The sequence below is a fragment of the Lobosporangium transversale genome (genome assembly GCF_002105155.1).
Source record: "Lobosporangium transversale strain NRRL 3116 chromosome Unknown BCR41scaffold_5, whole genome shotgun sequence".
Taxonomy (NCBI): Eukaryota; Fungi; Mortierellomycota; class Mortierellomycetes; order Mortierellales; family Mortierellaceae; genus Lobosporangium; species Lobosporangium transversale.
Window position 1 is genome coordinate 739,987 of NW_019028983.1, and position 17,039 is coordinate 757,025.

Below are 17,039 nucleotides of genomic sequence, written 5' to 3' on the forward strand. Positions count from 1 at the left end.
TCGTCTGGATCGGGTCCATCTCCGAGGCTCTGTCCACGGAACCCACCAGACTCCATCCCGACGACAGCAGCCGTTTGTTGGCGCAAGGTGAGGGTGGAATGACTCGATTTTTAAGGACGTGCAAGGTGATTAAGTTTCGCAGTAGATATTGCTTCCTTAAGGAGATATTGTTGTGATTACTATTAGTTGTAGTCGTGATTGTCGTACTTGTAATTCAGAATGGAATTTTCTATTGTTGTGGTCGTTGTTGCTTGAGATAAAATCTTAATGAATACTAGTGCAAGTTGATATGTATATGATTGTGGAAAGGTTTGGTTCGCGAAGGGGACGAAAAGAATGCAGACTGTAGTGCTGTATGTAAGCAAGAGACAGAAGTCGGTATGCAGGCGTGTATAGATGTGGTGATAAGAAAGTACAACAACAAGAAGCAATGGAATGTTCAAAATTAAACACAATATAATGAAATAAAGAGAGAAAAGGGAAGAGGGAAGAGGGAAGAAAAAGGAAGAAAGAAGGAAAACAAGAGAAAAGAAAGAAGGAAAAGAAGAAGGAAGAAAGAGAGATTGAAAAGGAAAAAATAATAATAAAAGCAACATTACTTTACTTTTAATCATCTAAAGAAAAATACACTTTGAATTCCAAGCGCAGCTTCTCACTGTGAGATTCCTGCTATCACAGATCCAACGCACCATGATCCACAGCACCAGTTGCCACAGTTATTTAATGCAAGATGCAACAGTCAGAATGAGAGAAGAGAAAACCTTTATGCTTGTTTATTATTTTACTCAATTTTATTGTGTGGCCCAACAAAAACACTATCACACCAGTTAGGAGAATAACGCAACGCAACGCATCGCGACACAACACTACATGAAAGAAACAGCGACAACAAACATCAACAAATATCGACAGTTAGAAGCTAGCTCTGTACATTGCTATTAAAACAGCTTACATTGCTAGACTGGCATGCGACTTTGGACGTATGGACTAGAACAGAAAGTGTTATTATCATATTGATATCGATATAGAGTGCTGTTTGTAAAAATCAAAATATTCTTAGGAAATATATTTTTATTGAAATGTGGTCATTGTATATAATATATTTATATATATTATATAATATTTCTGCAAGACATGTCATCTTCAATGGTACGTCTGCATGGGCCAGGTCACTCCAGGGAGTCGGCGATTAGGCTAGTCATGCGATTTTTTTTTTTTGTGCCTGAAAAAAAAAAAAATCGTCCACTGCGTCATCCTGCTCTCTTTTTCATGGTCTTTCCCCCTTCTCTACTCCCTTTTTTTTTCTGCACCCCCTCTTTGTGCACCCAAACCAAGTTGCAGACTATGCCTGTATTTCCTTTCAGACTTGTAAAGGTATAATCTTGAAAAGAGAGAGAATTCTATGGAAGGATGAAAAAAGCGTTTGAAAAGGATTGCCATACCATTCGGCACATGCCATTCTGCACATGCGATTTTAGCCTATTATGCAAGGTGCCAATTTTTCTTTTAAATAAATTAGAATAAAAATATAACCAGTTTATTGGCCTCTACAACGGCCTTGGATTTCGGAAGAAATATGTACAGTATAGGGGTAAAACTAAAGGGTGAATAAAAATAAAGACAAGGGGTACAAATGACTGATTCGATGCATAAAAAAAGAGAGAGGGAGACTGACGCCAGGTTGTTGCATTTCTATCAGTCAGACCAGTAAGCTGTCATAATATTCTTAAAAATATACAAAACTCTTTTTCCACAGGTCCAAACCATCAGGACATGAAACATGTCAAACTGTACATTCTCATATTCATGTACATGTTTATACTCATGTACATGTATAACAAATATGAACAGGTCATTTGACTTATCTTTTAAATGCCTTTCATATTTATTCATAACAGTCTAAACTAATAACAATTGAACGATGACAATGATGACTTTTGGTCCTATGCAGCATCCTTTTACTGCTTGCCTCTGCTTTCAATTTGCCTTGAAAGAGACACTGCATGGTCCCAACTTTGCCTGGTCAATGTTTGCTCGCCTTGACTCAAGGCTACAAGCCTAACACGGCGATTAATATAAAAAAATAAGCTCGGTTTAATATAAGCAGTGTGATCGTGCATCTTGCATGGCCATGCGCAAAAATTGATAGGGCATTATTTTTTTCTTCTGTTGACAGTGTATAACAAATATGGCGGGAAAAAAAAAAGGGCTTTGTGTTTATACTGTACCTTGCTAGGGAAATATTGAATGCAAGCTCGTTGGGCGTTGTCAAACTTGTTCCAGCTGCGGTAGCGGCTTTGCGTTGCTCCATAAAATCAGTTTCGATTTCCTATTTCGTCATTTAAACAAAAAGTCCGGGAGAGCGGGAAATGGGTCTGTGAGATTTTTTTATCCCCAATGCAATACAAGTACCATTTTCACTCCTCCTTGGGATCGCGCATTCCCAATCTCCCGCAATTTTACCTGGGCCATCTCCTCTGAAAATTTGTAATCTGCAAGTCGAAGTACACTGATGTATTTACGAAAAGAGTTGAGTTGCTCCAAGGTGGGCTCTATTAACACTTCAGATGTTGACGGGTCAGGTTTCAATGTGATTGCACAATCAACCTAAATAAAAACCTAAATGATAAGTGTGTGTTTTGGCGGGAGAAAAAAAAAAAAAAAAAAAAAGCAGCAACAGGTAATAAACAACGACCACAGAAACCCTACTTACAGGGACCAATGAATTGCCATTGGACAAAAATAATAATGAGATATCAGTCTGGAACTCAAGAGTATTAAACGGGAACACATAGTTGAGGGTCTGGTACTGACTGATATCCGAGATAGCCTTCAGGTTCTTGAGACCTACAGTATAGTAAACAGGTTATAAAACAAAGCGTATCAGACATATTGCTATGCATTTTTATCAGGTCTTATGCCTGCTAAACCTGCAAATAGCCTCATGTTTATATTCCCCGTACCCTTTTCAACAAGTGTTCCTTCTTCCATCACAGTTTCATCGAAAAGCAAGGCCGTCCCCCGAGTGACCTGTAAAATACCAGAAGAAAGATACTCATCCCCGCGTGGAAAAAAGAAATTATTATTTAAGTTCTCAAGGCTCATCGGTATAGTGTGAACCTTGGGCAGGACATTTCTCATAACCTTGGAGAGATTGCCGTAGATCGAAGAGTTAGAAGATGAGTCCCTGAGATTCAAGCTAAACTTTCCAAGTAGAGTTCCATTGAGTCTCGAATGACTAAAAAATTAAAATAAATTCATGTTGAGTGAAACTGATCTTTCCTTCCTACATGCACTCCTACTTAGTTGTAACTTACACTCTTGCCAAAAAATGAAGAAGAACTAACTCAGCTGCCAATTGATCTCCATAGACAGCAGTGGCAATGTAACGTATCAATTCCTCTCGGATAGACTTCGCTTCCTTAAGAAAATGATCCAAGTCTTTTTCCTCAGGATAGCCATTCAGACTCAGTTCTGGATGTCCATGGTCTTCGACCTTATGCATAAAGATCGCATGCACAGTAGCAATTTTAGGTGGGTTGATATTTCCGTCATGGAAATCAAAAGATCCATCTGTCATACTATGTCTTATTGATTAGTAATAGGGCTATATATAAGGCGGGAAGTAGGGCGAATACGTTATCAACGATTCATATTCTTCGACTTACAGTCTGTCACTAGCGCCAAGGACACCTATAACTTCAATCACATCTGTCACTCCAATAGATAAATCGGATGAATGAGTTTTGATGACTGCTGCAAAGTGATCAACGTTGGGAAAGGGATAGCGCTCTGGGATGACTTCAGACGGCTGATTGCTGCCTAAAGTCATGTCTACAGGAACAGAAGGAGCCACATTAACAATGAGATAGTACGGAGCCGTACCTCATTCCGAAACTTTATTATTACCCTGTACTTGTCTTTCCAAATTCTTTTTTGAGCGCTCATAATCCTTGACCCATTGCGATTCTCCAGGGACAGAGACGCAATAGTAGCTGTTGAGGAGATCAATCGTGTCTTGAGTGTGATCTCGCAACTCCTATTGTAAAGAATGTTAGGGCGTACTACAGTTGATAGGTTTATGGATTTATGTTACCAAATATTCCAGCTTGCACTCACATGGTCAATTTGAGGCTCGCTAGAATACCTATGACACACCGTTTTCTGGAGGTTTTACCAGGCAGGGATATTAAATATTAGCCATCACTCGGAAGGGAAAATAGAATGTGGTCAATCCTGTTTTCAAGGGCCTATGCTCTATACCTCTTCGCCGTCTGGCTGCGAAATGATTGTGCTGGTGAAGAGTCCAACTTCCTGTGAAAGCTCCGTATCCTGCACCATGCATCGAAGCCTGACGAGCGAATGCAGAGGGAGTGTTTTAATAGATTCGGCGTCGAGGATAGGGATCTATTTTGGACAAGGTTATTATAGACTTGTACGCTTAGAATTTGCCCTTCCTACCTACAAAAATGTTATTATAATGCAATAGGAACTAGACAACAATGGTACCTTCTGAAGCTTTTCGCGTGTATTGAATAGGCTTTGGAAGTGTTTCATGACCCCAAAATCATCTTTTTCCGATGGCTGTCCCTTCTTCCAGTTCTTGTCTAAAAACAATGAAATGGTAAAAGTAGCAGAATTGTTACTACACCACCATTGTACAACAAATAGATCTCAATGTCATTTTGACACAATGACACATTCTCATTTCAGAAGGTGATTTCATACCGAACAAATCCTGAATTGTTTTCAGCGGTTGCTCGATGACATTCATGGTTTCATTTATTGGGTGATGAAGTAAAAAAAGATTAATTTTTATTTGATTGTATTTTATCGATTTGGTGGCGTTGAGTATGAAAAAAAATCGAGTCAAATCATTGCTTAAAATGTCTTTGTGTGTACTACACTAGGTCCACTTTCATTATAGTCAACCTTATTAATGTAGTTACGGGGATCCGGGAATATTAACTGTTAAAACGAAACGAAGACAATGTGGAGGGTTAGCTATATGCTTTCAATGAAGCCTTCTTTCCATCTTTAATAGCACTTTTGCTGAACATTACCTTGGCGACAATTTCCGATCCAAGAAATCCAGCATGAACAATAGAGTCTTTGAGGGCAGGAAAGTAGTCTGGGATCTTCAGGAATTTGATCTCTCGAACTTGATATTCGCCAAAATTCTCGGATATAGACAGTGATTCTTCAATCTCACTCTGAATTCGAGATTGTAAGCCTAGAACGCAAATTTTACCAAGATTAGCAGTAGGCAACTTTTTATATCGACTTTATAAAAATAATAAAAATAAAAGTTACCTTTAACCTGACATGAACCACCTGTCACGATGATTGCCTCCCATAATGACTGGCGTTTCTCAGCTTTGCATGCAAATTGCGCAGCATGGATTGCCTCGATAATGTTCAACACTCGTTTTCCCACTAAATCAGGATTAAACAAGGGATCATAAGCATGAAAACGTGCAGATCCTACAGTAAACTAGGAAAATATACCAACAGTGGCTTATCAGAATAACAATCGCGTTAAGTTACGTTATCAATGTTTCAGTTCCAAGATGTCATACCTGTCTACCCTTATATTCCGCTTGTGCTCTAGTCTTGCTTTCTTTCTCATCTTTGCCTAGAACTCGACAAATATCTGATTCTTTTAAATGCCGAGCAAACTCGATATCCAAAGGTTCTCCATACTCGCGTACCAACTGTGTATCAGCCTTCAAAAGTTCTAGGAAGTATGTGTCAAAATCTGATCCAGCTAACGGAATCGTCTGTATTGCACTGCGTTGGATCAAGGTGTCGAGAATTGGAGTAATTTCTAAAATAGGACAGTAACATCGACTTCAAATTAGTCACTTGATGGCATATCCTGTTGTATATCACTGACTACCGAATCAATCATCACCTGTGCTGTTATGGCCAATGTCAATGACAAGGCCTGTGACGGCAGCACAGCCATAAAGGATCATTAATGGTTCCTCTGCAAGGTAAAGACCTGGCACATTGAAATTCTCAAAAAAGATTTGAGTAATACGCTCATGCTCTTCCTTGGTCCAATCTGTCGGAACAACCATAAGCACAGGAGAGGCGTTTCTAGAGCGCTTGATTCCAAGCTCTCGGAATAACACATGGCGCCTATATCCGGACCAAAACACCGTGATTAATTATGTTTTTTTTTGTGCTTTCATGCTCAAGAATGAACATCACCCAAAAAAAAAAAAAAAAAAAAAAAAAAAAAAACTCACCAGAGTGCTTCCATAGCGCCCCAGTCCTTAATAATACCACCCTGAATGGGTGTTGAGACGACCAGATCAGCTTTAGAATACTGTTGCTCTGCCTCAGCCAAGGCGCTTCCACAGTAATATATTGTTTGCGTTTTGGGGCTCTCACGTGCTTTTGTATTTTCCTGAGCTTCTAGATCATTTCCTTGAGCTGACTTTTCGGCTTTTATCTCTGCATCAGCATTGATGTTCTCGGATGGAGTCGCTTCCTCTGCCTTCTTAGTGTCAGCGTCAGCTGTCACTAGCTCAGAGGTCTCCGCTGCGATAGTCCTTGCTCCAACAAGTGAATGAATCGTCTATCAATTCGAAATTGCGGGTAGGGGCAACATATTGGGCCCTAGTTAACATCAATTTTTGTGTCTTATAATTTTAAAACGCGTACATCTGGTGATTAGCTAACTCCTTACAACGATTGGCGGCTTGTTTGTGTCAACAACATTGATGCCCGCTTTGGTGTTCCATGATCCAGAGTGTAAGACGACAAAGTTCTCTTCCCTGAGCGCCATCTTTGTCGTGTGCGTGTAGAGTAGTTTCTTGGCACGAAAGTTCAATGAGATGCAGCAAAATAACCGATCGCAAATAGAAGTTCATCCGATGTGTACTTATCACATGACTAGTCATCGAACCTTAAAAAATCGTTCTATGCCTCGATCACTTTTACTTTAATGATATGGTCATTCCTGCGTAAGTTGTGCTTAGCTCATAATGCGCCTCGTTAATAAAAGCTTTATGTATCATGAATGCTTTCTGTATAAAAAAGCATGATCTTGGTTCATTCCATTGCCTCTCATTCCTCAAAAAAACTAGCCCTTCGTCTCAACTATCAGTCTTTGTTAAGTTCGTACTACCTCCCTCAAAAGTATATTCTTCAAAGCACTGGGTACAACAGACTCACCAGCGAACATTATTACACACACAGCCACCTTTAGTCAGTAAGCTACAAACACGGGTCATCTCCTTAGCCCAAGCCAAAATGACATTCTCAGACAGTGTATCCGCAGGCAACCCTCAGGCTGCTGGCACTATCTATGTCCAAGGCGTTCCAACGCAGGAGACCCGGTTGACCCTCGGAGGATCGCTAAGCGTCTCCCCTATGGCTATCGGCACTTGGTCCTGGGGAGTAAGTACATGGAATTTAACCAAATACGATAGTGAAAGGACGCTATTTTTCTGATGCTTTCTTTTTACTCATTAGCATTTCTATTTTTTATCATGAATGAATAATGTATAAATAAAGGATTCAAAGTGGGGATATACGCCCGAGATGTTCAAGGATATTGCAGCCACTTGGGATACCTTGCAAGATACTGAGGTTGGCATCAATTTTTTTGACACGGCCGAGATTTATGGCAAAGGAGAGTCTGAGAGGATTATCGGCAAATTTTTGAAGAAATCGAAGGAAGAAGGAAAGATCCTGCCGGTGATCGCCACAAAATTCGTCCCTCTTCCTTGGAGATTAAGGTTAAAAAAAAAAAAAAAAAAAAAAAAACTCGAGATTCTCCTGATGAAACAATATTAACGCTTTTTCTTGGAAAAACTTTTGAATAGATTTCCAAGCTCGCTTCTGACCTCTCTTAAAGCGTCAATGGAGCGCCTTGGTGTTGATGTGGTTGACTTGTATCAAATCCATGGACCAATTTCTTTGAGAAGCATTGAGGTTATTGGTAATATACAACTGAACATGGTTGGAGTGCTTGACATTTGCTGTAACGTAACCTTTGTCTAGGGAGGTATATATGATGCTAATTCTGAGATATGATGAACAACTAGCCGATTCGCTTGCTGAAGCTGTTAAACTTGGAATAGTAAAAAGTGTAGGTGTTTCCAACTATTCAATTTCTGAACTGACCCGTATGCATGCTGCTCTTGCTAAGCATGGCATCCAGTTAGCTTCGAATCAAGTTGAATTCTCGCTATTAAGGAGATATCCGGAGACCTCAGGATTGATCGCCAAGTGCCACGAACTTGGAGTAGCCGTTATGTCCTATTCACCTTTGGGAATGGGTCGTTTGACCGGAAAATACAATGCTGAGAATCCTCCTCCCTCTGGTCGCTATTTCTCTGATTACCCTATGGAAGAGCTGGCTCCTTTACTCTCTGTAATGGAAAGCATTGCCAAAAAGCATAACAAACCCATGAGTGCTGGTAAGTTGTATGAAAAAAAATTGAGGGATATTATTACGTATACATCTCTAACGCTTTACAAAAAAGTTGCTCTCAACTACAATATCTGTAAAGGTACAATTCCTCTAGCAGGAGCAAGGAACCCTCAACAGGCTCGCCAGAATGCCCAGGCTCTTGGTTGGAGGCTCTCCGAAGAAGAAATTGCGGAGCTTGACGGTGTCGCTCGCATCGGCAGGACCACACTTTTCTGGCAGCACGGATAGGCTCAGTCAGGGTTGTCAATACTAGTGAATGAACTTAGTTAACTTTTGATAATAGGAGTACAGCACAATCTTGGCTGAATTACATCATTGAAATCCAGCAAGAAGCGCTTACTCGCTTTATTTTGCACTCAGGCTGAAATTAATAAAACAGTTGCGAGAACCGTTGATACAGAAAGCGACATTGCAAGTTATGCACTATATATGGTCTTAAGAGGAGGGACGTGGCCCTTTCGCGCTTTGCACATGAGCAGATAAATTCGAGCACGTTGAATTCGACTTTGGTCCTCTTCTGGAGAGCATTATCTCGTTAGATTTACTGCACCAGCTGGGCGAGATGAAGAGGCCAGCGCTCGAGCGTTCGAAGAGTGTGAAGAAGGATTTATGGACCTAGAGAAGGAATTGGGCCGTATATAGCATATAATCGAAAAAAGAGAACGCGTACATGAAGGATATGTAAGGCTCAATTGTATGAGTGAGAGCACTGTTTGTTTTTGAGTCAAAAAATACTACTACACCCTTCAACTTCCATGACATTAGGGGTGCATTTGTTGCGGTCGATAAAGTCATACAGTTTTCTTGATATTGACAAAAAAAAAAAAAAAAAAAAAAGATGTTCGAGACTGCTAATTGAGAACAAAGTCGATAAAGAGTGACAGATTTGAGCAAAATTCATTTCGCTAGATTGACTGTGCAACAATGCAATCGAGGACCAATTCTCATCCGTTAGAATTGAATTTTTGGGTCGACATCGACTTCTTTGTCACATATTTTGAAGATTCATGCTTGACAATAATGCAGAGAAGGAAGAAATGACAGTGCATCCTTGGCAACAGCCTAAGAAGATATCCTTCAAAGGAGAAGAAAAAAAGAGAAAGAAACGAGTGTGTTTTCGTTATGCCTGATAAAGGCACATGGGAAGAGACAACAGCCCAAGATGGATGCTAATATTATTGATTTAGAATTAATTATAAGTCGAATCTGTCTGCGCAGATGAACATGCACAAAAATACAAAATTGCATAAACAATTGCACGCACGCATAAGATTGATCGGAAGAGTCCAGCAAGCGAATCATAAATAATCCGAGAAGTTTGCCAAACAAGTTTTTTGCACCAACTTCATTTGATTACTGTTCCACAATTTATTTTCTGCCCTTTGGCGTCTTTGAAAAAAAAAAAAAAAAAAAAAAAAAAAAAACTTCTGTCATCGCACACTTTCATTCTTTCATTCCCTTCATTACCTCCTTCAATCACCTCCCTTCACCCTTCACTTCCATCAATAGCTTCCCTTTCCTCTCTTTTATTCCTCCAACTCTTCTCACTCCCCTCACTCCTTTAAAGGCATCTACACCCCATAATCTGTCGTTGCTAAAACGGACTGTCTGAGCATAGCCTCACTCTTTCCTCTTTCCTGCAGACAGATTTTTCTCCCCCTGTCTCATTCTATTGCACTTGATCTACTACAGTGTAGCCATGACCAGCACAAAAGATATCAACGACCCTTTACAGTGTGGCCAAGACGAGGGTACTATGTTATACATGATGCTGGCGTCTGTGGCTATTCTTTTTTCCTTTTACTCATTTCTTGATTTTAAGCTCACATTTGTCTTTTCTCTCGGTTTTCGGTTAAACTTGTTTTTTAATAGTCAGTAGTAATGATACACAGATCGTTGCCTACAATAGCCCCAGCCACGATCTTGAGCATTCACCCAAGACAGGTCGCAAATCCTATCAATTTCGAGCTCTGGTATGAATGTGGTCTTGTTGAGCTTGCTCCATCGTATTGTCCATTATATTTATTATACACTTCAATCTTTCACGAGCTGATCATTCCTTTAAATCTATATGATTTTCAATAGGGAAGAAAAACTCTCTCTTTTCAACGTCGTCAAGTATTTGTTAATGTCTGCTGCATTGGTTTGTGTCCGATCTTAATGGTCATAATCGCTGGAGCCATGGGCATTGGAATCACAGCCCTGATCAATAATCTAGGCAATCCATCAGGTAATATGGCGATGGTGTGGATGTAAAATGAATGAATAGCATTTCTTAGATTTCATTGAAAAGCCTATATGCATCTCAATTGTGGGTGACGTCTACTCAACTTATTTGGTTGCTTTCATGGTTTAGATTATCTGCTGTGCTCTGATGTAGATGCCATGACCCCACGTGGTTTTCCACTGGTACCATCCTTTTCAAAAGAGATTGTCGATTTCCCTTCGTCACTAGGATCATCTATACCCAATGCTCCTGCAGATAAAACCATTAAACACGTCAATTGGTACATTGTCCCCGGTCGTCTTGGCTTTGGAAGCTCGCCCACCATCTCCGCCGATAGTTGTGTGTGGTGGTTCGAGAAAGATTACCCCTATTCTAGTCCCTATGCCAAGGACCCCAATATCACCTCTCCTGGTGCCAATCTGGACAGTACCTATAAGGCACAGCCTAAGGGCGGATGGTTGGGCTCCGCGCAGCTGATTGCACCTATCGAGTTGACGGCACAGCAAACATATCCTTGGCTTCTGACAGCTGATGAAACTGGAGGGCTTGCAGGAACGCGACCTAAACAACCTCAGGTGGATGCAAAGTCAGGAAATCTAACGGGTCAGCCTTTCGGTACAGGCCTCTTGGGAGGCATGGAAACGCGCTACTATACTAATATCACTGTGGATCCTAGTGTTGGATTTCCGGCTCTTACAGGATTCCAAGCAGTACCATACTACCAAAAAGCCTCCCAATCGGAAGATGCTAAAGATGTTGATGAAGCGCTAACCAATCAGATTAGGAATTTGATTGAAGGTTTGGCGCGCGTAGACAAGTCTGCCATCCGCGCCAAGGACCCCACACCAGAGCAACGCATCAAATACTATTCAGATATTGGCACATTAGTGCAAGGAATGCCCATTGGAGCAGTTGTATTTAATACTATTGATACTACAGCTAGAAAGTTCGGTTATACCCTTCAAATTGGCAAGGATATTCGTCTTTCACAAGCGGCAAACTATCCTGATCGGGGCTTCCGTCTGATGCAGCAGCACACCTCACTTACTGCCGCCATCTGTAAGTTTTTTATTTATTTATTTATTAAAATGAGGGACTCTTCAATTGGAAGCTAATAAGGGTTGATTCGTGGAAATATACTACAGTGAAATCATCACCCACTGCCAATGCAACCAAGATCACTCATGGCTTCCGTGGGATGCCCCAATTGTTCACAACAAAGGCGGAGATCCCAATCGCCTCCTTGGTTGGAAGGATCTTGTATCCATTTGGAGTATCGTTTTTGTTGCCCATTTTTGTCATTACTCTAGTCAAGGAAAAAGAAGATCGTATTCTCGTGATGATGAAAATGGTATGTAGTCATCTAAATTTAGGCGCAGATAGATGCTTACTTCATATAATTGATCTGCATACTTATCTATGGTAATCTTTCATCTATATTGGCGTGTAGAGTGGACTCAAGTCAATCACATACTACGTCGCCCACTATATCCATTTCTATATCTTGCACATCCTTTCTTCGTTAATGTTCATCATCGCAGGTATAGCGTTCCGCATGCCTTTCTTTACTAAGGTCGACCCTGGTGTTTTTATCCTTCTTTTCTTTTTTTGGGGTCATGTCCAAATCGCACTCGCTTTTTTCCTCTCATGCTTCTTCAGCAAATCTCGAACTGCTCTTGTGATTGTCTTCCTGCTCGTACTCTGTGGCGTTATCGTATCGCTTGCAACTGAAAACATCTTTCAAAATGACCCTGCACCCATCGGATACTTTGTGTGGCCAGCTTTTGCATTCTATAGAGCATTGTCTGTCATTAATCGATCCAGCTATGACAGCGCATATCAGCCATACAAAATGTCGGATCTCAAGGGGTCGGATGAAGTTTTTCAGGTCATAATTGCAATGATCATTGAAACATTTGTGTTTTTAGCCTTGGCATTCTATTTGACCGAGGTCTTTCCTACAGAATTTGGTGTCCGTCAGCCATGGCATTTTATCATATCAAAGCCTTTTAAACGACTTTTCAAGAAAAAGAGGGAGCAGAATGATGTGGAGGGGCAAGTTCGACAGGATAATATAGGATCGATGCGTGAAAGGGTGCAAGGCGAGATCCCTTTGGATCCTGAGGAAGTCAAATACGAAGATGATGATGTGAAGAAGGAACGGACGCGCGTCTTGCACGACGAATATTCGCCTGATTGTCCATTGGTGATGAAAAATATGCGCAAGATCTATCCATCGAACAAGAAGCTGGCAGTTAAGAATGTTACCTTTGCCGTTGATAAAAATACCATATTCGGCTTGCTTGGACCTAATGGTGCAGGAAAGACGTCGTTAATCCATATCTTGACGGGTCTTTATGAACCTACACAAGGATGGGCACGTTTGGCAGGTTATGAATTAGATACAGAAATCAAAGATGTTTACCGCAACATTGGGATTTGCCCTCAGCATGATATTTTGTGGGATGACCTGGTAAGCAACGCTTTTTGGATTGAATCTTGTATTAGAATCAAGATCTGCTGTTCAATCAGGGGAGGATGTGCTAAAAGGGTCTTTTCTTGTTTGTATTATGCTATATTAGACTGTTGGGGAACACCTTTACTTTTATGCACGTCTAAAGGGCGTGGCTGCTGTAGATGAGCGTGCTGCCGTTCTATCATCGCTGAATGCAGTTTCGCTTGTTCCGTTCGAGGATCGTTTAACTAAAGGACTAAGTGGGGGAGAAAAACGTCGTCTGTCGATTGCCATTGCGCTGGTTGGTAATCCAGGCATTGTGTTCTTGGACGAACCTACGACGGGTCTTGACATTTCTGTCCGGCGCCTCATCTGGGATATCGTCTTCAACGCAAAGCAAGGGCGGACGATTATATTGACAACACACTCCATGGAGGAAGCTGAAGTGCTCTGCTCCAGAATTGGCATTATGGCTAAGGGAACACTACGCTGCATTGGAAATCAGATTCGACTCAAGGATCTATATGGGCGTGGATTCAAAATCACATTCGCTAGCAAACCCGAAAATACAGAACGGGCATCGCATTACATATCATCCTTGCTTCCTCCAAATTCTAAGAGGCTTGACTCGTTTGTGACCTCTGAGTCATGGGAGTTCGACAATTCGCCTGGATTAATTCAACGTCTGTTTGAGGAGATTGAAGCCCATAAACATGAGCATGGTATCGATGACTGGGGCCTGAGTCAGACAACTCTGGAGGAAGTCTTCTTGAGAATCATCCAAGAGGAGGATGCTGACGCATAAATGAAAACGACATTTTATACCAGATGACAACCATCCAATTGTTGTAGGATTGTAGCTCTATCATTCTAAAAAAAGTTATGCAAAATAGACAACACTCAATGTGGCTGAGTATTCTGAGTATTTATATGGATCACAAAGGGTGAATTGCCAAGCCAATGAACTCATTCTGTCTCGAATGGAATGGAGCAAGGAATCGAAGCGCAAGCACAAGAGATTCTGGAATTCTTAGAGACGTGTAGCCAACAGAGGTAGGTATGCTAAAATCGCGTTTATAATAAACATTAATTGCAAAAGATAAAACAATCTTGCTTTATACATGTTGAATGATCACACCCATAACATTAATAAACCAAATAAAATAAAATAGTCGCGCATACTCTACGTCTAAACTTACATCGTGTTTCGAGGATCTGCAAAGTTTTTTGGAGCAAGTGCAACCTATCCTTGAATTGAATGAGGATGGACAAGACCACTATCACAGTATACCGGACCTGTATCCAACTCTGGGGAAACTGCTTGTGCGCCTTTGCAAGAATCCGGTTATTTTGTCTTCAAAAAAGTTGGCGGATTTGATTTCTCAGTCTATATGCAAATATTCAGGGCAGCACCCACATGCCATTAGCAAAACCACCATCGCCACCACTATCACTGGTACGAATACGGAGTATATTAATAAGAATGGTCTATCGGCATATGGAAATGTTTTCAGCCAAGATCATAGTAAACAAGAATCCTCACCAAAAAAGATATGGTTTGCAGCCAGACTTCGTGACATATTTGCTCAGTCGCCCTCTGATTTATTTGAGGGCGAGTATGGTACGACGACCCAGTTTGATAATGATGGAGCTGATAGTTGTAACAACGGTAGTCAGAGTAGGAGCATGAATGCCGACATAAAGAATGAGAGAAAGGATTTTATGAGTATTTTCCAGGTATCTGAAAAGGATATTAAGCAGCAGCGGCTTGAGGAAACAATTGAGGGCATGTCTAGAATCCTACAGGGTCTCCAGGAGGTTATGAACCATAAATCAATGACAACTACGTTCCTAGAGTCTATGGTAAAGTTTTGCAATGACTAGTTATTGCTATTGTTATTTTAGGAAAAAAACACCGCTAGTACTATGCATTTAATTATTTACTTTTTGACACTGGTAAATCTACAGGCTGAATGGACGCAACAACTATCAGAGCTCTGTACTCCATTGGTGTCAAATCCACAAGCAAGGATGTTAGTTGAAGAAGTTATTAACTTTGCTTACATCTTGTATATCAAAATATCGAGCGACTGTGCTCAATGGCTACGTACATCATACACTGTCGTCATTCTGAACCCTGGGTTCGTGAGACAAGTCTTGGCTTTATGGAATGATAACATCTATAACAGCATCAATAATAATGACAAGCAAGCAAATACAAGGTTCTTCAGCCATAGGTTATTACGACGGTAAAAAAAAAAAAGGGAAATTGCTTAATGTTTATTTTTTGTCTATTGTTTTAGATCTATTAATCTAGCATTTCCTTTCTTTCATCCTCTTGTTCTTGTTTTTTTTTTTTTTTTATTTTTTATTTTTTTTTTTTATTTTTTATTTTTTATTTTTATTTTTTTATTTTCGTTCCCGTTGTTGTTGCTTCCGCTATTAGTCTATGTATTTTATCCCCTTTGGAGCGCCAGCAGTTACTTATTCAAGTAACTGATCAGATAATGATAGGCGAGAGTGGTGCACAAAACAGAACATTCATTTTTCCGAGCCGCAAACATATTGTCGATAATACATTGATGAAATCGCCCTTGTTCTTTTGCCTACAGGAAGGAGCAATCAAAAGCAATGACGATGATGACGATAGTATGGACGATGGCAATAGTGATGCTGCTAGCCTTATTAGAAAGGCTATATTGGAAGATATAGCAGGAATGGCGGAGGAAATCAATGATTGGAGATTCATGGCCGTATGTAGCATGCTAGTGGGGTGGATCTTGGTGCAGGGGAAGCAGCGACAGCACTACTTCAAGAAAGTTCAGCCTCATATGATCATTAAGAAGTTCAATCATGAATTAGGAAAGGGAGTCACAGCTTGTCCGCTTCAAACCATGCTGTCCTGTGTTTATGGTATTCTGGATTCAAAGGATACTCAGACCTTGGAGGACCATCATTCAGATATGATGGCTTTATTCTTAACGGCCCAACATCAATATATCTTCTGTGGTGGGGGTCCCAGTCGATTGTTTTTACGAAGAAGACTAGCGCTCCTGGTAGGATCAGTCCTCGCTCAACGTGATGGATATTTAGTTCATCAAATCCAGCAATATCTTAAGGATTCGATCTCCTCTCGCGGGAAAGAGGAAAGTGCTCTCGAGGAAAGGAATGTAGCATCACCAACAAAAGCAGCAGTAAGAGCAGTAGCAGCAGTAGCACTAAAAGGAGAAGGAGAAGGAAGAGAGGAAAAAAAAGAGAAGGCTCTAGCGTCTTTTATAGCTGCAACCTTGGTAATGATATATGGGCCAGGGCAAGCATACGCAGATATGATTCTCGAGCAAACAGTACTTTTACTGCAGGAACTCAAGAGGATGTTTTTATCTCCTTTATCAAAGACGACAGCAGTAAAGTCGATTGAGCGCATTTTTCTCAATTACCAACCTATCTTCCGAACATATGCTCCTTTTGTGGTATATCTCGTTTGTGCTGTGGGGATCATGCTGGAATCGAGAAAAACGGAATGTTGGCAATTCATGGTAAGATTTATTTATTTATATTTATATCTTTTTTTATGTTGTGAGATTTTTAAAAGCTAAAAGTGCAAGAGAGTCTTGATCATAACTTTTTTCATTTGGACTTGCAAAAAAAAAAAAAAAAAAATGAATCTTAATAGATTCAAATGGCGATTTCTGTGATGTGCGAGTCCAAGCCTGATAATGTCATTTTAACAAAATTTTTTCTGGCACTCTTCAGAGATTTGAGCGGGGATTTGAATTCATATACACTAGAACAAGCGCTGGATAACCTTGCAGCTGTAGAAACTGAAAAGAATGAATAGTGGTGGACGCTTAAACTTTGATCTTCAAAATAAAATTTTTATTTTGTTTGGTGAGATAAATACAAAAAGA

The 17,039-nt window shown here is 40.4% G+C and overlaps 5 protein-coding genes across 5 annotated transcripts; 3 read left to right on the top strand and 2 right to left on the bottom strand.

Annotated features, from left to right (window-relative positions):
* Window positions 1–1,874: 1,874 nt before the first annotated feature.
* Window positions 1,875–4,788, bottom strand: BCR41DRAFT_347350 (putative alanine racemase-domain-containing protein). The gene is made up of 12 exons (XM_022023078.1): window positions 4,729–4,788; window positions 4,510–4,607; window positions 4,264–4,407; window positions 4,120–4,164; window positions 3,910–4,039; window positions 3,669–3,834; window positions 3,318–3,581; window positions 2,964–3,238; window positions 2,714–2,847; window positions 2,464–2,607; window positions 2,229–2,329; window positions 1,875–2,058 (listed from the first exon to the last, which is right to left on the bottom strand). Exons 1-12 carry the CDS (start codon window positions 4,772–4,774, stop codon window positions 1,959–1,961), a joined length of 1,647 nt encoding a protein of 548 aa, XP_021884814.1. The 5' UTR covers window positions 4,775–4,788; the 3' UTR covers window positions 1,875–1,958.
* Window positions 4,789–4,881: 93 nt separating this feature from the next.
* Window positions 4,882–6,796, bottom strand: BCR41DRAFT_368042 (actin family; the record flags this gene model as incomplete). The annotated part of the gene is made up of 7 exons (XM_022026354.1): window positions 4,882–4,968; window positions 5,064–5,270; window positions 5,321–5,494; window positions 5,580–5,827; window positions 5,915–6,144; window positions 6,255–6,586; window positions 6,698–6,796. 7 exons carry the CDS (start codon window positions 6,794–6,796, stop codon window positions 4,882–4,884), a joined length of 1,377 nt encoding a protein of 458 aa, XP_021884815.1.
* A 189-nt stretch (window positions 6,797–6,985) lies between these two features.
* Window positions 6,986–8,839, top strand: BCR41DRAFT_347353 (NADP-dependent oxidoreductase domain-containing protein). Its single transcript, XM_022023079.1, has 5 exons — window positions 6,986–7,410; window positions 7,528–7,751; window positions 7,839–7,954; window positions 8,061–8,435; window positions 8,502–8,839. The coding sequence occupies exons 1-5, from the start codon at window positions 7,027–7,029 to the stop codon at window positions 8,675–8,677; spliced, it is 1,275 nt and encodes a 424-aa protein (XP_021884816.1). The 5' UTR covers window positions 6,986–7,026; the 3' UTR covers window positions 8,678–8,839.
* Window positions 8,840–9,871: 1,032 nt separating this feature from the next.
* On the top strand, window positions 9,872–14,086 carry BCR41DRAFT_347355 (hypothetical protein). The gene is made up of 7 exons (XM_022023080.1): window positions 9,872–10,200; window positions 10,322–10,422; window positions 10,535–10,679; window positions 10,806–11,735; window positions 11,822–12,027; window positions 12,127–13,149; window positions 13,259–14,086. The coding sequence occupies exons 1-7, from the start codon at window positions 10,149–10,151 to the stop codon at window positions 13,934–13,936; spliced, it is 3,135 nt and encodes a 1,044-aa protein (XP_021884817.1). The 5' UTR covers window positions 9,872–10,148; the 3' UTR covers window positions 13,937–14,086.
* Window positions 14,087–14,939: 853 nt separating this feature from the next.
* On the top strand, window positions 14,940–17,001 carry BCR41DRAFT_182296 (hypothetical protein). The gene is made up of 3 exons (XM_022019767.1): window positions 14,940–15,380; window positions 15,578–16,667; window positions 16,805–17,001. The coding sequence occupies exons 1-3, from the start codon at window positions 15,058–15,060 to the stop codon at window positions 16,967–16,969; spliced, it is 1,578 nt and encodes a 525-aa protein (XP_021884818.1). The 5' UTR covers window positions 14,940–15,057; the 3' UTR covers window positions 16,970–17,001.
* Window positions 17,002–17,039: the final 38 nt, after the last annotated feature.